The sequence below is a fragment of the Carcharhinus amblyrhynchos genome, chromosome 7 (genome assembly GCF_965287045.1).
Source record: "Carcharhinus amblyrhynchos chromosome 7, sCarAmb.v2.hapA, whole genome shotgun sequence".
Taxonomy (NCBI): Eukaryota; Metazoa; Chordata; class Chondrichthyes; order Carcharhiniformes; family Carcharhinidae; genus Carcharhinus; species Carcharhinus amblyrhynchos.
The window spans coordinates 23498511-23524588 of NC_137330.1; the positions used below are offsets into that span (position 1 = coordinate 23498511).

The following is a 26078-nucleotide window of genomic DNA, read 5'->3' on the forward strand; positions in this document are numbered from 1 at the left end:
CCTACAATATTGAAAAAGGTTTGGCATATTTAATACTTTTACAAATTCTTCATTAAAAATATATCTCTGTACAAAAGGATCTTTTGCACCTACTTCAAGTCAACAGCGAGGAGTGGAATGGTATAATGATAATGTGGTTGATGCGATGCCGCTGAAATGATTAATAGGCATTTTTTTTACAGCATCTTGTTTTGTTTTTACAAAATATTTTACACAGAAAACATTATTGCAACCAGCCTGAATAAAGGCAAAACTTTTAAGATAAGCAGCGGCTTACGACACAGAAGTACATGGTCCTGTCTCAGAAAGTCTTCTCTGGGGTACTTTCAGCTCATATTCAAAATGACTTTTTCTCCACCATTCCCCAGTCGCTTGTATTTGAACTCTTCATTACACTCAAAGAAGCTGTACTCTCAGTATTTTCCATCATGCAACCTGGGAGCTCATGTTTACTAATAAAACTACTGTTCAGACAGCAAGACCAGTGGTAGGAATGAGAATTTGAAAGATTTTCTTTTCCAATGCAATACTGAGTTTTGCTATTCCATAGTTGAATATTAATCTTACTACCTAGAAGTGGAGTCTCCATCACTGGTTGGAAGTATTTCCGTAGGTTGTGTCACATGAACCCCCATCTCCACTGCCCCACGCAATCAAGTAGCCTTTCAACCTAATCTCCAACACTTTTACAATCAACAAATAAAAATTTAGTCCAAGAAAATGAAAAAAAAATCATTATTTTGAACCTCTTCTATGATTTCCTACAGGATTTCTCATAGCAATGTCCTGGTGATTACATTTTAATTCCCAGAGTTTTCACAAGCATCCTGGAAGGTTCCCATGCTTACCTAGCATCGCTCATGGAGAGAAATTGGGGCGCACTCTTCCTATTATTACAGGAAGGGAAAAGGTTCCAAAACGTAATTCCCATAATAGCAAGCAAAGATGCCACAGGCCAAAGTCTCTCCTTTCCCCACTCTCATGCCCAGCACTGCCTGCTGAGATCGACAGCATCAAGTTAGAACACCAAGTTAGGGATTTTTCCAGCCGTACTCACCCCAAAACCAGGAAACTCAGCCCGAGGTCGATGGACCGCGCTGACCATCCCCTCCCCCACCCTCCCTGCTGCCTGCTATGATTCCTGTGACAGGCAGGAGGGGAAATCTGCACCCACCCCCTCCAAGGATTTAATTACCCAAATTCTACCCCACAGAAGGAGAAGGACAAAATTACTTGGGAACACCGCTGGCTGCAAGTTCCCTTCCAAACCACACACCATCCAGGCTTGAAAGTACCTCACATCTCTTTTTTTCCCATTGGGTCAAAATGCTGGAACTCCCTCACTAACAGCATTGTGGGCACTACAGAGACTGCAAAGGTTCAACAAGGCAGCTCCTCGAGGGCAATTAGGGATGTAATATATAAAGGAGTATCCAATATATGTTCACCGCTTATCTGTCAGAATTCTATGCATTTTTTTTTATCCCTTTGATTAGGAGGCATCATTTTAGAAAGTTCTTTTAATTGAAACCATGACATATCGCCCCAGTAGCAGATAGCAGTTATTTTTCAGTTGGTACATTGGGAAAGCCTGCACTGCCAAAGGTGCATATTCAAACATATTTTTGAGCCCAATATAATCCAATTTGAGTTCCAAAGGTATGTTGGACAACACATTTTTATGAGAGTAGCACTGGTGAATAATCATGCTATAATGTAGTGTTTGCGTTCAGGATAGTTCTTTGATGATTTACAAAATAGAATTCATATACATACAAAGACTGGGAATCTGCCATTCCCTATTGTTTAAAGCAAACCTGCTTTGCCCACTGCAGTCTTTGATAGCTTGAGATGGCTTTCTTATGAACAACTGAAATCCTAATTTCACGAAGCTGATTTTTTGAGCTTACATGCCACATTATACCTAGTCACATTGTCCCTTGATGGGATATTGTCCCAGGAAAGGTGAACTTTCCTCTGCTGTTTCTGTCAGGTCCTGTTCTACAATTCAGAGAGCAGGTGGTGTATTTCCACAAAGCGAATCAACACATCCGTTTTGCCAATAGTGTGAAGCCCCGAGACAGTCCACATCTATGCCAATAAGCAGTTTGGATTGCAGACTTTCACAAGGACGTGATTTACTCAGTGTATAAATTGAGCCCTTTATTCTCTTCATTATCAGCCTGCTTTGTAATATATATCGAGCAGATCCTTATTAAGTGTATAAAAGGGAATCTAAAATTACAATCTGATTGATAATGTTCCTTTTCTTTGTTAAGCACAGTATCACTGAAAAACAGAGTAGGTTGATTTGCAGTGAAGGTCTGTGGGGTGTGATAGGGAAAAGGTTAAAGGTAAGTACATGCTTTCAGGTGTTTAATCATTTAAGGTCCATGATTGAGTTTTCACATCATGTTCAAACTGGAATCTCTGTACTTTATCATTTGAACTTGTATTCTTTTCCTCCTCCAAAATTGCACCTTCTCTTGAAGGAAGAACCTTTGTTTGATGGAAAATTGAGTGTTTTTTGTTCTGGATTGTGCATGCATGAGAATGTAATGAAGTATATGCATGCATTACTGTATATGTGCTATCACAGAGAATCTAAACAAGGAGGTTGTTCAAAGTTAATGTAACCACTGTTTCAGAACTAAATTTAGGAAACTTTCATAATAAAAGGCATACAGAGTCTCCCAAACTATTGTATCCTTTACATCTGCCCCGGTTCAGTTAATAATTGCTGAACAATACACAGTTTTAAATTAAAAGTAATTATTAAAAAGTGATAAGACCCATTTAATTTCATTACTGGGGCCACGGTGCAGCTTACCACAGAATTTAAAACAAGAAGAAAAATGGAGGAAGCTCTGCTCATCAAGTTTGGATATTTCCGACAAGCTTTTCACCAGGAACAAAACATTTTTATTTTTATAAGACGACATCTCCTCTCTCCAGCCAAACGTCATAATAATAGAATCTTTCTCTAACCTCTCCCAGTAACATTATTCACTTACCAACATCAGGATGGCCAATAGAAGCTGAGACGTCGATAAGATTAACAAGAGTAGGTGGGAACTATCATCTAGAAATGAGTGTTGATGATAGCAATGCGGAAAGATTTAACAGGGTAAAATCTCCATGAGGATTTTTCTCACCTTCCATTATAAATTGGGATGGAAAATGGGTAGAAACACTAGCAAAATGACCTTCCACTGTTTGCTACTTTAGCACTGTCTGCTACTTTACTTTTGTTAACCCATTAAATCGACACATCACCAACAGTAATCCCTCAGCTTTTAAACCAACGATCTTGCATTACCCACCGCTCCATTCGTTTGTTGGTTTGCAGTTGGGTAGGATCTGTTCAGAAAACTTGAAGTTGTTGCTGACTGTACGCGGTGAATTTTTGCAAGATAGTTTTTTCTAACCTGTAGCTGTGAATGAGACCATTTACCCTGTTCGGCTGTGTGTCAGATATATTAAGGAAATCACGACAGTTTTCTATAATTTTTTGTACAGTTCCAACTGGTTTTGGGTAAAGCTATGAGATATAGAGGTCACAAGTGAAGGCACTCTTTAGAATGAATAAAACATCACTCATAAACAAAAGAATCTTCATTCTCCTTTCCTCAGCCCAATGCGTACATTTCACCCAAAAACGCTTATATACTTTGTTAAACCCATTTTATTTCTCTCTGTGAACCTCACAGTTTGATGGTTGTCTTTGGAAAGTAAGAACAAAATCGGTCAGCGAATGTCCTTTATGTGGCCATCAATGGCTGTCAAATGTTGCTGTCAAGTATGAGGACTGACTTTCATTCTCTGCCTTATTCTTCTAACATGCATGACCCCTCCCCATTTCTAAGTTTAGGAATGTGGGATACTTCACCCTTGTACCCTGTCCAACACACCCCAGTCCAACGCCAGCATCTCTACATCAACACACAGGTAAGCACGGCAGATCACAATACCTGCCAGGTAATTTGAAACAAGGTTCAGTGGCCTCTTGATAAACATTGCCATGTACCAACCCCACGAAGGACCCCTCACCTCCCCTGTCACAACAACTGTAACATTTGACTTTTATTTAAACAAAAAAAGAGATCATAAAATGGTGCAACAATTTTTCTTACATTCTTCTTGGGAAAATAAATAAGTTAATTTTTTTTACTAAATATAATTTACAAAAGGCAGTGTTTATATAAGCTCTCTGACAAACAGACTAAGATCTCTATGATAATACTTCTGAACTACAGCCTGTGGAGATTCAGAAAACTGTTCTGAAATATAGTATTGTGTTAAAAATTCAGCTCGTTCCATTCTTTTTGGCTTTTAATTCAAATAATGATATCCAATTGATGTTTCTTAAAGGAACTATAAAAAAACCCTCAGGAACCTTTCGCTCTCTCAAGCCTGACATCAATAGAAACCGACTCTATAAGAATGCAAGCCTGAAAGAAAATACTGCAGCATTCTTGTACCTTATTGTTAGCATTGAGAAGATTATGTGATGTTCAGCAATGGAAACTGAAGTCTTAAAGCAAGTTTTTTTTTATATGTACAATGGTCAGTGTGTAGAAACCCTGTACCCTATTTGATGCCAATATCCTACTCATTCATTCATAACACACTAGTGCAAAGAATTGTGCAGTAGATTTGCCATATGACAAGAGATGAAAACAATTCCCAAGCTGCCTGCCCCATTTTAGGACAGTGACCTTATGTTGTGATGTAGACAGCTGTAAATTATAAGTATGTGTAAAGTCTGTTAGTGTCAGCAGTGAAACAGCTTTTGTCCTTTTTCTTCTGTCCATTTTACCTCTTCTTGGAAGAATACATAACTCAAAAAAGAAGAAAAATCTGCCTTTTGCATCCAGAGCAGAAAGATTCAAACCCATCCGTGATTGGTTTTGGTTCTTCTTGTGTTAGAAGTCTAGAAGGAATTGCTTTGACTTGTTTGAGGATATTGACCCAGCAAAAACTCCGTTGACTGTGTTTGTCCTAACAAAAGTTGTCAAGAAGATTATCACTGCGAAGCAAGCAGTGGGACAGAGCGATGTGGTATATGGCACCAAAGGAGTTACTGCTTGCCAGGTAGAGGTATGGCTAATATCAGTTAGTCAGCAGTCAAAGTGAGGGCTATACTACTGTACACACAGTGTTCAGTGTTGTGTCAAATCGCACAGCCTTTGCCTCAGTGGGCTTTAAGTTAGTATCATACATAGGATTTTCAAATGAAGCCTGTCCGTTTGTGTTCTCGTGGCCAACATAGCCATTGTATTGTACTTTTGGTCTTGATCTAGAATGAAAAGAAACAGAAATAATGTCAGTGGTTTTGTTAACTAAGTTCCGCAAGTAGCGAAGAATAGCTCAACATGGAAAGGAGTGGCCAAATAGTAAAGGTAGCTCCAAAACAATCCTCAAAAGATTGGTTACCCAGTTCTGCAAGATCACCACTCTACCAAGCAGAATCTTTGATATACTGACCGAATCCAGAACCATCACTAAATCATCTTAAACCCAATGCTGCACAATCTATCCATTTTTGTTTAGAATCACAGTGGAATGTATTCTCCCATCAGTACCACTTGTCAAAATGTTAAAGTTAATCAACACATGAATGTTTTCCTTTGGAAAATATTTTTACTTAAATGTTCCTGAGGCACATCTAATCGTAATTAAATGCTACTGACATCAACAGAGCAACAAACTTTAGACATTAGTTGGAAAACTGCATACGTTCAAACAGCAATGCCTTTGATTAGAGGATAGTTGCCAAAAGGTACGTGAAATAAACAAAATGTTTGCCAAGCTCCTCCCTTAACTCAGTAATAAATGAACTGCTATCGGACAGGAATGTACGTCACTGATCTGATCCTAAGGTCTGTGCTGAGTCAGCTGGTCTCAGCATGGCTGACAATGGGGGAGCCACAGTTTGCCTCAGTATTCCTGGGCAAAGGAGAGAGAGAAAGGAAGAACAATCAGATCAGAGTGCCCCTCCTGATTGCCATCCAGCGACATTCCTCCCTGTAGGTGCACACTTGTGGAAGTCGGGCGAGGAAGGTTTGGGCTCTTCTGTGATGCCCTCCCATGGTTGAATAATCTGCCAGCACTCACCGTCTAGGCTCACACATGAAGAATGGCCACTTGGGCAAGGTATTAGAAGGCTGCCGACGCCTATGGAAGCGTACCCCAGCATGAGTCACCGCCCTCAGGAGAGGATAGAAAAGAAAAGCAGAAAATTGGGATGGGAGGAAGTAGGATTTTCACTAACATAAGTTATGAACAGTACAATATTGTACAGTGGAAAGAAAACATGAGGCAGGTTACAGCATCGAGTTAAGTTATTCATTATGTTCCAGATTCAACTCTTGCAGAAGGAGGCTCCAGCGGGATCCACTTTTAAGATTAGTAAAAGTCCGTTATGATTAATTTACCAAGTATCTTGACAAAATATTCTTTTTTCTTTAAGGAGTAAAAAGGGGAGAACTATACATTTTGGGGAAACTAGCCAGGAGACAGTCGTAGCCAGCAATGTAAAGACACAATAATTATTCACTAGGTGCTGTCAATAAAATCATGTTGTTTCAAACATTTGTGCAAACTCCAAGATTGCTAGCAGGTCCAGGGAATATAACTGTCTCCTTGACCTATTTGGTAAATTTCCACCTTGTTGTGGCTCCAGTAATTCAATATTCCAGCAATAAAGCTTTGTTAGCAATTAGATTTGCTACATTAATGTCAAATAATTTATGGAAATAGACACAAGTTGAAACCACTTGAGCTTACCCTAAAATCCAAATTTTACTCCTATTTTGTGTATGCTAGTTTTGATTTTAATTTTGCTCGTTTTTTAACACAGTTCTTATGCAAACACATTCTATCTATTCTAGTTTTCATTTTAATTTAAAAGATTTCATATACTTTAATCTTACTGATTCTCAGCACCTATCTTGATGATGAAATAAGCAGTTTATTACAAATGGGTGCTCAACGACATTTTGCAGCTAATCTAGTGGCAAAGGTCCTGGGACTGATGTAGAGCTGTCATAGATCACAGAATCATAAAACCCTACAGTGCAGAAACAGGCCCTTCTGCCCATCGAGTCTGCACCAAACACAATCCCACCCAGGCCCTACCCCCATATCCCTACATATTATACACACTAATCCCTCTAACTTACACATCCCTGGACACTAAGGGGCAATTTCTTAGCATGGCCAATCAACCTAACCCACATATCTTTGGACCGTGGGAGGAAACCGGAGTACCCGGAGGAAACCCACGCAGACACAAGGAGAATGTGCAAACTCCACACAGAAAGTGACCCGAGCCGGGAATCGAACCCAGGACCCTGGAGCTGTGAAGCAGCAGTGCTGACCACAGTGCTACCGTGCCGCTCATACCACAGGGTCAATCCTTGTTGCATTTTCCTGCTGTCAAACAGGAAGAACTGACTGCCAACTGATTACATTTACTACCCACCCTGGAAAAAGAGGCTTGCTAAATTCATCCCGAATGCACTGAGAGTTAAGTCGATCCATTCAGTCACTCTTCCTCGCATCAGCTACTCACTGTGTGCATGCAAAATGGAGCAAATAATGAAGATGGCTATGAATATTGTTGTTCCTCAAAGTTGCTCCACAAAGGTCTCATTCCAATTAAAGCTAGGTTTTTCTTTTCAGTCTCCCTAATCTGATTAGATCAAAATATCTGGCCGGCCAATCTCTAAATGCATGCTGAAAACAAATGACACTATCGTTCTGTTTTCGCATACATTTAACATCCTTTATTCCTCAAAGGGCAACATTCCCCATCAATGGTCCGAGGCATTCATTTTGACAAAACTCCATTGCAATTAATACTAGGCTGATTGTACCGAGACAGGCTGCTTCTGATGTGTATGTTAACTTTTTTTATTTTTCTACATATTGCAACTCTCAAGCAAAGAGAAAAAAAAGATTTTCACCTGTGTTTGTAGAGGTAAAAGGCAAATCCTGATAAGATGAGCGCAAAGAAGGGTACCAGGATGGCAGCTGCTACTGAGCTACTGTTTGTGCTGTAGTAATGATTGGATTTATCTCTGTCTAGTGCTCCTCCCAGTAATCCTGAAAGTGAGACAAGGCAGCAGTTAGATGGTCAGATGCGTACCAAAGATTATCGGCAGATGAAGGTTCTGAAATAGAAGATGAAGAGGAGGGAGGCAAGGTGTAAAGGAAGCCAAAGAGGAGTGGAAGGCACAAGCTGGCATACAGGGCTGGAAGTGATTGAGAAACCAACAAAGACACGGATGTTGAACATTTTAAGGGGAGGTTGGCTGGAAAAGGGTGGGTGGAATCTTAGTGCTCAATGTCAGCAGCAAAATTTTGCATTTTATTCGAGATGGAACCCAAGGAAATCATTGATGTGATTCAGGCCAGAGATGCAAATAAAGGCTTCAACAAGAATAGGTGAGGACAGAATGGAAGGAGGCAGTTTTGAGGAGAGTTAAAATGTCAATATTGAAAAAATGTTCAGGATCACGCAGGCTGTGGACAGTCAGGTTCACCCTAAACACGCAGCTAGAAATGGGAATGTAATCCAGGGCTAGGATGTGGAGTCAATCAGAGCGGCTACCAGTGTTAAATTGGACAAATATAGTACTTACCTGCAACATGAAGATTTTTTCTGACAAAGCGCGGGGGTCTAGTGGCACACTGGTAGTGTCCCTGCCTCTGTGCCAGAAGCTCTGGGTTTGAGACCCACCCAAGGACATAATGTCCAATGAAGCTGTGCTCATTATGCTGCCAACCCTTGAACATAGTAAAAAGTCTGACAACACCAGGTTTTAGTCCAACCTATTTATTTGATAATATACTCGCAAGCTTTCGGGTTAGCCCCTTCGTCAGGTGAATGGAGAGTTCTGGCCCCAGACAGAGCATATAAAGCACAGACAGTTTAGAGATTACTGATTAGAATGCGAATCCTTACACCTAACCTGCAGTTCAAGCCATGGTCAGGGGTTAAAAACAGAAGAGACTCCCGGTCAACCATGCTTGATGTGGAGTGGCACCTCTGAAGCTGCAACCCTCTGCAACAGGTTAATGAACAGCAAGAACTCTCACAACACCAGGTTAAAGTCCAACACTTTGATAGCAAAAGCCTTTGGAGTGCTGCTCTTTCGTCAGGTAAATGGGAGTTCTGTTCACAAACAGGACATATTCACAAACTCAATTTGCAAAATAAAGGTTGGAATGTGAGTCTTTCCAGGTAATCAAGTCTTAAAGACAATATGCGTGGAGAGAGCGTTAAGCACAGGTTAAAGAGATGTGTATTGTCTCCAGACAGGACAGTTAGTGAGATTTTGCAAGTCCAGGCAAGTCATGGGGGTTACAGATAGTGTGACATGAAGCCAAAATCCCGGTTGAGGCTGTCCTCATGTGTGCGGAACTTGGCTATCAGTCTCTGCTCAGTGACTCTGCGTTGCCGTGTATCGTGAAGGCCGCCTTGGAAAATGCTTACCTGAAGATCAGAAGCCGAATGCCCATGATCGCTGAAGTGTTCTCCAACAGGAAGAGAACACTCCTGCCAGGTGATTATCGAGCGATGTTCATTCATCCATTGTCGTAACATCTGCATGGTCTCCCCACAATGTACTATGCTTCGGGACATCCTTTCCTTCAGCGTATCAAACCAAGTTGCAAGAGCGTGTACCGTGTACCCGGTGGATGGTGTTCTCACGTGGGACGATGGCATCCATGTCGATGATCCGGCAATCCTTGCAGAGGTTGCTGTGGCCAGGTTGTTGTGGTCACCATTCTTCTAAAGGCTGGGTAGTTTGCTGTGGACAATGGTTTGTTTGAGGTTGTGTGATCGTTTGAAGGTAAGAAGTGGGGATGATCGTCTTCATCAATCATGTTGAAGGCTCCGGAGAAGATGTCGTAGCTTCTCCCTCCGGGGAAGTACTGGATGACAAAGGGTACTCTGTCTGCCCTGTCCCATATTTGTCTTCTATGGAGGTCAGTACGGTTTGTCGCTGTGGCGCATTGGAACTGTCGATCGATGAGTTAAGCGCCATATCCTGTTCTTATGAGGGCACCTTTCAGTGTCTGGAGGTGTCTGTTACGATCCTCCTCATCTGAGCAGATCCTGTGTATGTGGAGATGCTGAGTTTCTGTCGGAAGTCCGTTGTGTCATGACAAAAGCTGGGGGATCTTTGTACAAGGGGTTTCAGGATGCCCTCGACGTAGCCGGAGAGGTTCTCGCACAGGGTCCCATTGCCCAATACAACTTCTCTTTACACGTCTACATCTCTTTAACCTGAGCTTAATGCTCTCTCCACTCACATCGTCTGTATGTTTAAGACTTGATTACCTGTAAAGACTCGCATTCCAACCATTATTTTGCAAACTGAGTTTGTCTTTATATACCCTGTTTGTGAATAGAACTCCCACATACCTGACGAAGGAGCAGTGCTCCAAAAGCTAGTGGATTTTGTTACCAAATAAACCTGCTGGACTTTAACCTAGTGTTTTGAGACTTCTTAGTGTGTTTACCCGAGTCCAACGCCGGCATCTCCACATCATGACAGGTTAATGACCAGTTCTAAGAACATTATGGGAACAGATGAAAGTCTGCCTTGTGCTCCATTGGGTACAGGAAAAGAAACAACAGTAAAGCAAGTGAGTTTGAGGTTTGCATGAAATTATTTAAAAAATTACAAACCTGAATCAAATTCACTTTGAATTTGCTCTTTTCTGGGCACAGAGTCACAGAGCAAAAGAAGGTTACAGCATAGAAATAGGCCCTTTGGCCCAATTTGTCCATGCTGCCCAATTTTTACCATTAAGCGAGTCCCAATTGCTCGCATTTGGCCCATACCCCTCTATACCAATCTTACCCATGTAACTGTCTAGATGCTTTTTAAAAGACATAATTGTACCTGTCTCTACCACTACCTCTGACAGCTCGTTCCAGATATCAATCACCCTCTGTGTAAAAAAGTTTCCCCTCTGGACCCTTTTGTATCTCTCCCCTCTCACCTTAAACCTATGCGCTCCATTTCTTGACTCCTCTACTTTCGGGAAAATATGTTGACTATTTACCTTATCTATGCCCCTCCATAAGCATCACCCGATGCCTCCTACACTCCAAGGAAAAAAGTCCCAGTCTATCTCCAGTCAAGTTGGGAGGGTAGGGATTATGATTAACTAACTCTCAGAAGACAGGCTGTGTGCCTAGGACCTTACCTGCATGTACATTTAAATGCTGGGTAGCTGGTTTCCCTGAGGTCTAGAAAACCAACCAACAAAGGAGGCAAGGAACGCCGAATGGAAGAGGTAGGTGCTTTCCAGCACTTCTTGTACGCTAGGAAGAGCAGAAGTGCTTCCCACTCCCCAAACTCTCCCTGTTAACCCCACTGATGATTGGGTCTATTCCCAACAGCCCCCTCCCCGCAATCTACCCATAATCCTTCCTTCCCTACTGCTGCACCAGCCAAAGATCTTCTGACTCCTGATCTACCTTCGGAGTCCCCAGTGTCTCAAACTCCAAAACTTTCCAGACACCCATCTACCAGTGGCCACCCATTTGGATTTCCATGCTCTCAGGACTCCAACCATGGTCTCTCCCTTTCTCTTCCCCACTTCCCAACTACAGCCTGGTGCAACATGCCGCATCCACCTGACAACTGGCCTCCCAATCTCGCTGCTTTTCACTGGGAAATGGAGTCATAAATTAACCAGGTCCTGCCATTAAATTGGTCAAGTCCTGTGGGTTTTCTGACCACTAACACACCAACCAACCCTGCCCTCCTCTCCACTCCCCCCTCCCCCACACTCTCTGTTGCTAACATCTGGATTAAGATGTCAAACAAGGAGTCAGGTTCAGGTACCACTGAGTCAATTAGACTCAATGATAACATGAAGGTTCGAAGGGATGTCTACTTTCCCAGCGAGACAGGCTTCTTCAACTCAATATTTTTTTTAAAAAAACCGTGAATCTGAATGAGAAAGAGAAAATGTTGGAAATACCCAGCAGCTTTATCAGTATCTGCACAGAGAAAAGACAAGTTAATATTTTCAATGATGAACTGACCCTTCTTCCGACCTTGAGGCAGGATATCAAAGCAACTTAATGAAATGGAACAGGGCAAAGAGGGTGGGATAATGATCTCTGATAACGTTATCATTCCGTCTTTAAATGGGAAATTATTGGGAAGACAAGAACAGAAATAGATATTAAGGAAACACGGTGAAGGAGTGATGTTAATCAGAGGGTTTTTAACCATATCTCTTAAAAATTACAGCACAAGGTACTATTGCACAACTTTTTAGCGCTTGAACATGTTTCGTTCTGCTGTTTCAGGAAAATCATTTAAAATAAATGAGTTAACATGAAACAGTAAGAATTCAACAGAACACATATTAAGCACAGCATCCGTCAGCATAATTTCAAGACCAATAAAACCTCTTTGCATAGCGTTTACAGAGGTACTGTTCATTCTCTGTATTTTAAAGCTTGTTTTGGAAAGTCTAATGCGCAAGTCCAGTGTTCTGTCAAGATTTTCAATCATCTGTCAACAGATTGTACAAAGTCGTGTTCTTGTAAAACCTTTTTCTACTCATCATTAGTCCCTGATTGAAAGCGTTCTAATATTCTTTGTTGCTGATATCAAGTAAATCCAGATCCATTACTAACCTTGCCTCTGAAAGCCAAATTGTCGAAAGTCTTTGCCTTGAACAAATCCCTGGTAGACGAAGGTTCTGCCTTCAGGTTCAGCTGACACCTAGAGTCAATGTAGAAAATACACTGTTTTGAAGCAGACTTGATTACTTCCTAATATACTTGGGGCTAGAAATTTGATTAGTTCCCTGAGCAGGCACAGAGTTTGTGATACTCAATTATCTCCCATCTGGTCAATTTGAGGCAGGCAACATGCAAACTTCACATGATTGTAATGAACAGCCTAGTCTGACACATGTTGATGCCTGGCTGCATTCTCATCAGGATTCCCAGGACTACTACGCTTTAGAAAGGCAGCCTACCCCTCTCAAAGGGGATGCACCTCAAGCTACAGCAGCTGGTGGAACAGTGTCAGAAGATCTCCAAGGGAAGGAAGAAGTCTGCTAATGGAGCTACAAGTCAAAACAAAGGCTCACAGGCATTTTTTGCTGCATTATGTGAAGCTTTCATCCAGGAGGCTGAGGAAGAGTGTGATCTATTCTCCATAAATGCTGGCCAAAGCACACCCTGAAAAGGGAGTGGGATGCGAACGACTAAAGTTTGGCACCAAGGTTACAGTTACAGTGCCAGGAAAAGTTCAGTGAGCTCTCAGGAGTGGTCAAGGTGCAAGGAAGAATGCACCTTTGAGCTCCATGCGCAATAATTGAGAGTGCTGTCCCATAGGAGTGAAGCAACAACCCAAGACAGTCACTCTCACGAAATTATGCTGTGCACTCAATGCCCCAGAGTCCTCCTTTACCAGATGCTTCCTGTTCCATCCACAGGACAGAGCCAGCAGGGGTGGCAGTATTGTCGTAGACAGTTGGCAGATCAGTGCTAGATGCTGTTTGATGTCACTATCCGTCCACTCTGCCTGCTCTCAGTGCACGCATGGAACATCCATGATAATATCCTCACAGTTATGGTGGACTACGTCTTAAATGGTCAGAAGCCATTCTGTCACCATTTTACAACCTTCTGGCTTTAACAATGCTGAAGAGGCAAAATTTGTAGCCTTCATGTCTTGAATATTTATTCTAAACTTTTAAATTGATACTCCTGTCCAAAACAGTGCCATTCATATAATCTTCCAGTACAAAAGGAAGCTGTTCTTTGTAGCCCACTGTTCTATTGGCACCAAAGCGTGGAAAATAGCCATTGAACTTTGACAGACTTTCTGCGTATTAAGATCTCAATCGCCAAGCTGGAGTTGTCTTGACTGATGCATGAGTCACCACATGTGATCACAAATGGGAAACTTGAACGAATTTTAAATCCCCCAGCTCAGAGCGTTTAAACCATCCATATCGTCAGTGTATCCAAGATCAACTCACTGAGGGGGAAACTGGGGTCCTGGAACTGTTCTGAGTGGCACAGATCCAGATTGGACAGTGAACAGAACCTAATGAAGGAGTCCAGTCTATCTTTTATGATAAGATACGATTTCAAAATTACTAATCGACGGACGAACATTAAGAAATCATGCACTTACGTGACCATCCAAAGCCCAGTTGTCATTTCTGAACTTGCTTATAAATATCTCAATAGGTCCTTCGATCTGGTAGATCTTTAAGAAAAGTCGAGTTTCTTCTCTTTTATAAATTCCTACAGAAAAACCGCACAAATTGTTCAGATTTAGAACAAAGTAGTTTTACTGAAAGATGACCGTCATTAAGGGAAAATTTTGAAGATTCATGTGACACTTTTCAAAGTCAGGACAGTCAGCAAAAGTACTTCTGACATCTCACCAGTATTGCGCTGTCTGGAAACACAGTAGATAATGGCAATGAGATACATGATCAGATTACCTGTTTTACTGATGTGAGATAACAATTATCGAGGGAACTCCCTGCTCTTCTTCAAATAGAATAGAAATGATTGATTTACACCAGACACTAACAGCTCACATTTGCATCATGCCTTTAACATCAAAGTCACTTCACAGATATGCAAGGGGTAAAAATGAACACCAATGGAAGAGATATTACAAGGATAGGTTAAATATTTGATCAATGAGGTAGGTTTAACGGGTGATCCAAAAGTAGACAGAGATGGAGGAGAAGGACATAGGGAGGAAATGACAGAGCATGGGGCTTTACTCGTTATGGGTCTGGTGGCCAATGTATGAACAAAGCTCTTGGAATCGTGCATTCACTCAAACAACGGTATTTTAAACATCACAGCAGCTGTGAAAAAACGGAAGTCCTTCCACTTAAAATGATCAATTATCAAAATTAATTTTAAAAATGCTGTATCGTTAAATAAGTAAAATACAACTTTTTTTTAATAGTGAAGCACAAATTCTATAATTTTGAATATTTATTAAACGTTATCTCTCTGTAGTCATGACTAGAAGGTTGTGTGTCAATCCAAATGTTTTGGCTGATGTGGGTAACAAAGGATTTAGAATGATGCACTTTCTTTTCGTAGAAGGTGCGAGATAGCTTGTTGGAATGCTTTTGTTTAAAAAGTATACAGTGAAGATGTAACTTATGAGACGCATCACTGAAAGAGCCTGTGTTGCCTCTGCATCTTTCGACCTATCTTTGAATCCAGAAGGAATTGAAGCAATGAAATTTTCTTCTCCCTGTTGGCTCGAAAGATGCTTCCAAAGTTAACGCCCCTAAATTATTTACTGCTCTTTAAAGTCAATATTTAACCCGATCTGCAAGTGTTTGATGACAGCAGTGGGCACATAAAAGAATCTGGTAAAATATTCCACTTTCAGGAGACAGTTAAAGAACTTTTACTTCCGTTACTGTACTGCCAGTGATTCCCGATTAAATCCCACTCTGGCTGAACTGCACCTGAACGACATTTCTTCTGTATTTGAACAATATTTGTGAATTCCACAAAGTCAAACACAATATCATCACGTTATTTTACCTTCTGTTAAGAAAATGGTGAACAATTATTATTTGATGTGCATCGTGGAACAATTTTAATATCAGAGAAAGGTAATTAAAAAAATTCAACATACAGAATGGGATTCTCCGGCTGCACTCATCCCAGAACTAGAGAATCCTACCCAAAATCAATGGACTTCTGTGTGCTCTGCCTCCCGCCCGCTATGATTCCCATAGCATTGCTCTCTGAGGTGCTATCTGAAGCAGATATGGCCTTCTTTCCAGAACTTTCTTCCTTCCCCTTTTCCTGTATGCAGCTGCTCCTCTATACTGCCTAGGCTCCATGTCTCAGCCATGCTTCAGCCGAAGAGGGCCTGCAACTAAAGGCCTTGTCATCGTTTGAGAGCAAGCTTTCTGCATGGATACCTTTAAATTCCACTCAGCAACAATCCATCTGACTCCAATGATTTGTAAGTCCTCCTCGAACAACATTGAACACATTCTTTGATTCACTCTGCTCAGCAAAAGAAATCAAAAGAGCCTCACATAAAAGTCCAATAGTGATCCCTTCTGATAGTGAGGGTGCAGGGAGTTGGGTTCTTCATGCAGTCAAACAGTCCTGCATTAGCAGGATTTACGAGGTCTAAAATGGCAGGTTGGCAGTCAAATTAGGATTAAGCATTTACATTTTTGCCCTTCGAACATGACAATAGTTGTGTTGTGTCAGAAATTGTTTGAAACAGACAGCAGCACTTTTGTTCACCTCTGGGCTCCCATAATTTTGACACCGGCGGCATCAGAGAGCCCAATTTTGCTGCCAAAGTCCCTGGAGTTGAATTACTGCATTTCAATTTAATATAAAAGTAATCTTTAATAACTGCTTTTCAAAGGTCAGGTGTTTTTTGCTCATAATACACTCCATAATTCCAAATGTCAAGAGTACAGTCATTACAAAGTTCTGACAAACTCCAGATTGATGATGTTTTAAAAATTCCTGGATCCAAAACGAAACTAAGTTAACCATTTACCCTCTACCTTTCAACTAGAAATACACTGCATGGCACTACCGTATAAATGCAGAATATATTCTCGCAGAATTACTTTGTCTGATGTTTATTTTAAATGAGTTTAAAAAAATCCAATATTGTAACAAATAGAAAAAGTAGCTCCTATTTTCTATTTGACCAACCCTACTCCCACTGCAACAACAAATAGCAGGAGACTGAAATCCAATAAACTGGATTTCAACCCATTTTGTTAGTATTCAGTGTGAACTTGTAGGGAAGGACATTCTCTCTTCCTATTGAGGACGCTCACCTGTCAATGAGCCAAGAAATAAAGCAGCATGAGGAGAACATCAGACATGTTTGTGCGGAAGAATAACGTCCTCACCTGTGTCACCATCTTGGATTTATATATTTCTTATAGATTTGATCTGATCAGGACATAAGGTATTACTAACTTACTGGAACATCAATTCGGATTCATAACATGGGATTCTTATCCCCTTAATTAATTTTAGCTATGTAGATTTGTATTTTACAGGCAAATTCCCAGTTGTGTTTACCCCAACGGCCCCACCACAGTAACAAAGCCATGGCACTGCACACTAGGGTGGCTTTTCCTTCTGCTTCTTGCATCTTACAAGTTCCTACCACCTACCGCACCCCATTGTCACCCCTGCCTATCTTCCAGTGGGGTTCATTTTCCCTCTTTACGCCTCTACTCAAATGGTCACCTGATCGAGTGTTAAAAAAAATGTTTCTGTCTTTTGTAGCACATTTCCAATTCAGAGCGAACTCTTCTTCAAAGAAATATGAGCGGCACAGTGGTTAGCCTGCTACTTCACAGCACCAGGGACTCAGTTTCATTCCAGCCTTGGATGTTTGTGTGGAGTTTGCACGTTCTCCCTGGGTATGTGTGGGTTTCCTCCAAGTGCTCCTATTTCCTCCCACAGTTCAAAGGTGTGCATGCTAGATGAATCAGCCATGATAAATGAATGGGGTTACAAGGAAAGGGCAGGTGGGTGGCTTGCTGTTTAGGTGCGTTGGTGCATCGGTTAAATGGCCTCCTTCTGAACCACATGAATTCTAAGGTTCCATGCTGGCCTTACCAATTTTATTTGGCTAACAAGCTGCAGTACAGTTCTGGAGAAATGAAAACTCACCCGATAGCTTTAGTTCCATGTTGCTGTGTTCAATGAACGTGACGTTTACTCGGCCATTGGAAATGTTAAAATAATCAACAGTTAACGTTGCTGGCTGCTTCTTTCCGAGGTATTCATAGAAACCCTTCCATATAGATTTTGGAGCAAATACATCTGGGGGAACTAAAAGGAATAAATGAAGATTTAATTATTCACATTTATATTTGAATTACACAAATAAATATACAAAAATTAGAGAAAAATATGCAGTGGTGACGATCTATAGGCAAATAGCCATTTCTGTTCTATTTTCAGGAAATATGCAGAACCAGAATCATGCAGTGTAGAAGAGGCCCTTGGGCCCATCAGGTCAGCACCGATATGTGAGAACCACTTGACCTCCATTTACCAGCACTTGGACACTTGGCCTTGAATTTATGATGTGCCAAGTGTTCATCCAGGTACTTTATAAAGGGAGTGAGGCAACTCACCTCTACCCCACTCCCAGGCAGCACATTCAAGACCATCACCACCCCCTGTGTAAAAATGTTTCTCATCTTCCCGTACACCTCTTGCCCTTCTCTTTGAACTTGTGTCCCCTTGTGACTAACCCTGCATCTAAGGAGAATAGCAGCTCCCTATCGTCTCTGCCCATCCCCTTCATAATCTTATACACCTCAATCAATCCTCCCTGCTCCAATGAAAACAACTCAAGTCTATCCAACCATACTTCATAACTTAAATGTTCCACCCCAGGCAGCATCCTGCTGAATCTCCTCTGCATCCTCTCCTGTGCAATCACATCCTTCCTCACCTATGAAAAAACACACAAGGTCCCTTTCACTGTTAACCACCTGGCCAATCTTTGTGTCATCCACAAGCTGACTAATGCTACTACCCCCTCCACCCTCCCCCAGATAGTCATCTGTGTTGCCTGTATTAATGACGATTAGCAGGGGACCCAGCACAGGTCCCTGTGATACACCACTGGACATGGGCTTCTATACCTCAAAGCAACCTTTCATCACCCTCTATCTCCTACAACTAAGCCAATTCTGAATCCAACTCCTCAAATGACTTTGTATCCCATTCTTTATAAATCTCTCATGTGGGATCTGGTCAAGACAAAATTCTTCTCACTAGTTTACTTGCTTTTGAAACAATGGTACAATTAGGTTTGAAATGATCACCACGACATTTGTACATGAAGCTTCCACTGCCAAAATTGAAGAATTCCCAAAATAGTTCCCATCAAAAAACTATATGCCTCTTTAAAATCAACTTTTCCATCGGAAGCTGTCTCAGTACATCTACATTGCAAAAGTAATGGAAAGTTGAAGCAGATATCTTGCTTTTCCCATCACCTCCAAGTATTAGCTATTGCTTCATTGATGTACTCCTTTTATAGAGATAAGTTGGATAAACCTTTTGGCCTTGTGAAAGGTCATTGTAAAACCTTGGTCAGTGACGCAATTCAAACGGAAATGGCCCATGTGTGTGAGATTATGTGACATCAAATATATCATGGATTTTTGCTGTGTTGGAAATATTAATGTTTGTAGTTTGTTCAGACTCCAGACAGGGGACGTGGAAGTGGAAGGGGTGGTTAATAACTCTGAAACTGACACGGTCTGTTGTCCTTTCAATATGGTTCCTCCCGCCGACAGCGTTTTCACTCCCTTGAATGGTAGCTCATAAAGAGATACAGCGGCCACAGTTTCCGGATCATTCACTCTGCTTGCCTCAGCGATTTTCAGCAACAACAGGAACTCGATGCTCAATTCTCCTTGGTCAAGATAATTTGGCAACCACAGGATTAAACCTTGATTTTTTTTTTAAAAAAGCAATCACATGCAAATAGCAAAGGCACGAAAGATCATTTATTTGTGCGATTCTCCAAATTTTATATAGGCATAGAAACAGACCGTTTTAAGAAATAAATGACTGAAAAATAGCATCTACTGAGTAATTTATTTGGAAAAAGAATACCAACCTGGAGCTTTGGTTTTATGGGTTCCTGAATCAGTGCCTTTTGATCTACCATTTATTTTGGGCCCAGCTGAAAATGACAAAAAGGCTATTAGATTCTGTCAAATACAAGGATTAATTATCTGCTGTGCGGGACAATTAAATCCTGAAGGCTGATGAAGAGATAAGCATTTTCAAATCACCTGCTAATTTAAGCAATGCAATTAGAGCAGGAAGCTCTATATTAATAGACCTGTTGTGAAAGCAAAACATTTTGTAGTCTCATAATCATTCAAGTTTAATTTCAAAACATTACTGCAAGTGATAACCATTCATTAAAGCAGGCTACTTTTCTCAGTATGAACCTGAATTTTTGCTCTCCTTTTAAAAATGTTTACTTGTTAAGTGACACACGTCCATTTTCGAGGACGTTAGTGACACTTTCGCATTCACTTGAGAAAATAGTGGGAATGTCCACAATAGAAAAGGCACAGACAATACTGAAGACAATGGCAATTCAATTAGCATAGATGGGGGAAAGATTAGACTCATAGAACAGAATCCCTACAATACAAGGTGGCCACTCGACTATCGAGTCTGTACCGATCACAATCCCATCCAAGCCCTATTCTCATAGCCACACACATTGACCCTGCTAATCCCCTGACATGAGGGTCAATTTTAGCATGGCCAATCAGCCTAACCTACACATCTTTTGACTGTGGGAGGAAACCGGCACACCCAGAGGAAACCCATGCAGACATGGGGAGAAAGTGCAAACTCCATTCAGCTACTGACCAAGGCCGGAATCGAACCTGGGTCCCTGGCGCTGTGAGGCAGCAGTGCTAACCACTGTGACACCGTGCTGCTCCAAGTTAGCATTTTGGATGTAACCATTTAAACAAGTCCAATCCGATCAATTATTGCCCCATCGGTCTATTCTGGATCATCAGTGAAGTGATGGAAGGGTGATCCAGAACACTAACTCAGCATGACTGACTTTGGCACAGGCAGGATACTCTCTGGGTACTACAGGAACTCACCAAGGCTTCTTAGTCAGCACCTGCCAAACCCATGACCATCAAGAAAGACAACGGCAACAGATGCCTGGGAATACCACAACTTGGAGGTTCCCCTCGAACTCATTCACCATCCTGAAATGGAAATATATGGCCGTTCCTTCACTGCTGCTGGGTCAAAATTCTGAAAATGCATTCCTAACTGCACTGCAAGTGTACCTACACTTCAGAAACAGCAGCAGTTCAAGAAGGCAGCTCATCACCGCCTGAAGAGCAACTAGGGTTGGGCAATAAATGCTGGCTTAGCCACATCCTGTAAATAATTTCTTTTCGGAGTCAGAACTGAAAAAAAGAGAAAGGAACATGTGTCTTTAGCCAAGGCGGAACAAAGGAAAAGAGACAGAAAAAGAACAAGTTGCATTTGTAGAGTGTCTTAACTCGAAAGTGTCCACGGCAATATTACAGAGACATTTTTGGATAAACTATGACACCAAGCAACATAAGGAGATATAAGAACAACTGCTTTGTCAAAGAGGTACCTTTTAAGAAGTACACGAAAGGAGAGAAGTGAAATAGAGCTAGAGGCAGTGAGGTTTAGGGAGTGAATTGTAGAGTTTAGGGACATGGCAGCTGAATAAATGGTCAACAAAGATGGAGCTATTGAAATTGGGGATGCATAAGAGGCTAGAATTAGAGGAGTTCGGATAGCTCAGAGGGTGATGGGATTGAAGGAGAGTAAAGGGATAGGTGGTGTCAAAACTGTGGAAAGATTTGAAAACATGGATGAGAATGTTAAAATCAAGATGCTGCCAGTGTAGGTCAGGGGGCACTGGGCATCTGGTACAGGTCAGCAAAGTCGACAGAGTATCTTACCCATGCCCGATTCCTGTAGTCCTCCATATTTACCCTGCTAATTCCCCTAACCCATACATTTTGGGACACCAAGGGGAAATTTAGCATGGTCAATCCACCTAAGCTGCACATCTTTGGACTCTGGGAGGAGACCAGAGCACCTGGAGGAAACCGACGCAGACACAGAAAGAACATGCAAACTACATACATTCACCTATGGCCAGGATTGAGCCTGGGTCGCTGGTGCTGTGAGGCAGCAGAGTTGTGCTGTCCTTAAAAAAAAATTTACTGCACCTGGTACTTCCAGGCGATCTCCCATCCAAGTACTAACCAGGCCTGAAGCCGTACAGCTTCTGAGATCAGATGAGATATCAGATGTTAAGAAGAAGCAGAAAAGAACTTTCAGAAACAAATAATATGCAAATAGCAGAGAGACTGCAAAGCAAAAATGCCAGAAACAGCAAAATGGAAAAAGTGGCAAAACAGGGTAGAGTCCATTATCTGAGTATACAAATTGGTTTGTTCCAAGGATGAATGCTTTTCTGCAGTCAGTTTTCTAATGAAGCAGCTTCACTCAAGCATGTTCCAATCAACCTCCACCCACTCCCCATACCCAAGAAACCAGCACACCAGTAACTGCTGTTATAAAGAAAGACTGTTTCAAGTTCAACTGTAATTCTGTAGGTGGTTAAAAACAACAAAATAAGTGTGAGATGGACAGGAAATAATAAGTCATCGGTACTCAGGATCACATTAGCGGACATAATAGAGGAGTAAAGCAAAAGGTTCTCCCCCGTATACAGGGGATACAAAAGCATGAACAACAAATAATATACGGTGTTTTCTCAAACGGAAGAAGTGTTTGAGAGGGTACCATTCTGTAAGCAAGCAGGTGTTGTCTGGGAACAGCCATTCACTCGAGAAAAACCATTGCAGTTGCAGAGGATACATGGAATAAAACTAAAAAAAAATAGAGGAAGTAGAAATGCCAGGGAAATGCAAATCACATCATTCATGTGATGGTGTGCCTTATTACTTTATCCTTCCCTGGGCTGAACAAGCACAACTGGTGTCAACCAAGCTAAAATTGACAGATACAAAGGAAGAGCTCCTTCTGATATTTGTGACTGATCCTGGCGATCCCTGCGTAAGTATCAGAAATACCCTTTGCTGGAGCCATTGTCAGCTTGTTGCTTTCAGGAAATGTGCTGATAGCACAGAATTAAATTCACATCACTTTCACATTAACGACAACCAGCTACTCCTGTGCTCCTGCAGTCACGAAAGTGCCAGAGGCCAATTCCACACAGAATTCTCCCCGAATGTAGATTGATGGGACTGGATGAGAATGCAAGAGTCTCCAAGAATAAATGAAGCAGATCCACAGTGCTACAAATCAAGTCAAGCATGGAATTGTTTCGAGTAGATGTGATCCTGTAATAAGTGCAACACAAGTATTGAGATCAATTTGGATCCGATTCTGCAGTAGGCATTGGTTACTTGTCACTTTATGCACAAAGTGACATGTTTTCAGAGAAACTACAATACACTGCAAGAGCAGACAGAAATAATGATGACTCAAGTACAATTCTTTGGCTTTCATTGGTCATTTTTCCCTCAGAAGTAAGTTAAATGCCTTCCTTCATGATTTGACAGTAAAATCTCAACCATTTGAAACTCAGCTACAAACAGCTTGCCAACTAAAAATATGCAATTTTTAAAACTAATTACAGAGGAGAGAATATTCTTGTTAAGGAATTGCTAAGGGACAAGGAATTGGATTCCCAATATGTATTAGCACCCTGCCCCACACCGGAACAACCTGTATTTTGTATTGTTTCACAGGCAGTGTGTGCTACAGTGGCAAACGTGTCAAGTTCACTGCAGCTGACCCAGGTGCAAGGGAGAGAGTGATGGAAAATAGCTGGATTATCTAATTTTTATATATGGAAAGAAATATACAGGTCTATTCTATCGACTGTTTCTTACCGAGTGTGCTGTGGTGCAAGCAGCGATTGTAATACCTTGTCACAATGAGAAATTGAGGAACTGTCACAGTTGGATTCTTTGGGGGCGTTTTCCCTGGGCACATTGGACACTAAAGAGACTGTGGCAGCCAAGGTAGGGTCTTTAGCTGAAACACTGGTCTGCATTTAGTGCAAGTTGCTACCTTGGAAAAGGAGTTGAAAGGAGCAGAAACAACTGCCTAGAGGATTAAGGGGTTGATTGACACAAAGATCATGAATGTACTTTGCACTGCATTTCACTGGCTCTTGATCGAATAAATTTGTGTGGAAGTTTGTTTGGAAGTAAACTAATCATTTCAATGGATTTTTTTTCCCCTGTAAATTTGCTGCTGGAGATCATGGACTTTTGAAACACATCACGAGACTTGGAGTCAAGACTTCACCAACATCAACATTCATTCTGGAAATTCTCTGAGGATCTCGGCGAAGAAGAGTGAATGCTGTGCCTCTCTGTCTTACTGGACACTTTATAGGACTTACCAAAAGAAAGGGCATGCTTGATCATTGGCATCTTGCCCTTTGGTCTTCAGGAGGAATGGTAAGAGGAGTTGAGACCAGGCAAAACAGCACCAGATAGGTCTGGAGGATTAGCTGGACTCATTCCCCAGTGTGCATGCAAGATATATTATCTTCTCTGAACCTGCTCCATCAGGATCTCCGCTGACGCATCTGAGAGTCTGTGTCCTTGGCCTTGAAGTCAATCCGACATGTGCTATTGTGCATCGGGCAGTTCACTCCATATGTCCAATGGAAGTGAAGGATTGAAGCCCCTATATACAGCTGCACAAAAATCTCATCAACTCAAGCCTTGAGTGCTAAACCTATTGGTATCTGTTCAGTAGCTCCAGGCTAGTTCAAGTCATGGTAACTCAGCAATTAGGATCAAAACTGTATGCTAAAACCAAACATTCAAACAGGCGTGTTGTATTAACACCACTGGCTCAATGTGTGGTACAGCTATTCCCCTCTGAACCTCAGCACTCACACTCTCATACTCGGTAGCAGAATACTACAGCACACGCTACTGGGTCAAAAGTATCATACGCAACGCGCACACACACACACGCGCACACACACACACACACACTCGCTGATCTTTTCAGGAAAATCTGAAAATCCCTCCCATACAGGATTCAAGCAAACTCTACCTGGACAAGTATATCATACTCAGCAGGTTATGTAGCACAATGTCTCAAATCTGACTATTCAAAAACTGGTGTTGTAAGAAATCAGGACATTTTTAGAATATGCCACGCATCAATGTTCATTAAATAAAATAAAACTGACCTGGAAAAATTAGCTAGTAGCTGCATTGGTGCTGGGCTAATTAACCCCCTCTGTACTTGTGCATCAGTCTATTCCTGCACTCTGACTAATCCCTGACCCATGTCAACCAGCGTGACCCGAGCCACCCATTGCCTGAATTGCTCAAGCTAAAATTCAGCAGGATCCGAAACCTGGCATGGCCCTGGTCTCGAGTTGTCGGTTTTTTGAGACACTTTTCCTGTGATGTGTAAAGAATTCTGCCACTGTCCATTTTGTTAGCTCTGAGGACAATAATAAGCACAATGATATTTATGGGTAGTTAATTTATTGGTGCCAAGTGAGTTTTATTGCTGATGAATTATTATTTCAGTCTTGATTTTAATCCATTTCTGTGGTTCTCTTCAAGTAATGCATTGATATTACAACGCAGCAAAGGAAAATTCACCTGGTTACACATTCAAACATTCTTCAAACAAAATACTCAGAGGAATTATTTTATGGTAGTGAACAAAAGTCCAGAAAGATGAAGGACAATGTTTGATTGCTTGGGAATACCTCCTAGGTGCTGCTTTAAATTTAAAGGACAAACTTAAAAAATAGTTCAATTGGATGGATGCGTTGTATTGCATTAATGGACAATTTTCTATCCTCTGCTCTGTGATCAGAAGGCATTGAATTCACACAATGCAACAATGGTGACTTTTATACTCCTTTGTTTCCATGTTACTAAAAAGCAATAGAATTGCATATCATTAGTGTCTAATGGCATCCTATCCACAGTTAAATAGTCCCCATTTCTTATCTTACTCAATTCAACTCAGTCTCCTCCGCAAAAGATCAAATTCATGAACTCAAAGAGCATAGCCGCTTCTTGAGGAAAACTGCAGAGCGCATCTCATTGCTGTGCAAATCCAAAAAAAAATTACTCACTGTGATAGTCACCATTGTCAGTTACTGCATTTAATGGGCCCAGAATTCCTTGAGGAATTTGATAATTTCTGAGAAACACAAGTAAGCTTGCATTTCTGAAACTGCAGTCTTCTAATCCCATCTTTGACATTACTAAACTGTCATTTTTGCTGGCAGGGAGGCAAGGGGGGTTGCTTTGGATGCTTTTTTGAATTTAAAGAGCGTCTGCATTGTTTCAGAACTATAAATGTATATATGTGGACAATGCACTGTAGTAATCAGCATTTCAAAACCTTATTGATGTTATTGATTTCTTTTTGTGTATGGTATTTGATTACTTTC

General features: G+C 41.3%; 1 protein-coding gene across 1 annotated transcript in view; it reads right to left on the minus strand.

The window, feature by feature from the left end:
- Positions 1-3685: 3685 nt before the first annotated feature.
- The window catches only part of LOC145345358 (CUB and sushi domain-containing protein 1-like), a 1850124-nt gene continuing 1827731 nt past the window's right edge, over positions 3686-26078 (minus strand). The window contains exons 64-69 of the mRNA XM_080193174.1: positions 19689-19754; positions 17717-17878; positions 14196-14308; positions 12680-12767; positions 7971-8109; positions 3686-5299 (exon numbers count right to left, since the gene is read on the minus strand). Coding sequence (XP_080049300.1) covers positions 5140-5299; positions 7971-8109; positions 12680-12767; positions 14196-14308; positions 17717-17878; positions 19689-19754 — 728 coding nt within the window. The 3' untranslated portion in view covers positions 3686-5139. The remainder of the gene's footprint in view (positions 5300-7970; positions 8110-12679; positions 12768-14195; positions 14309-17716; positions 17879-19688; positions 19755-26078) is intronic.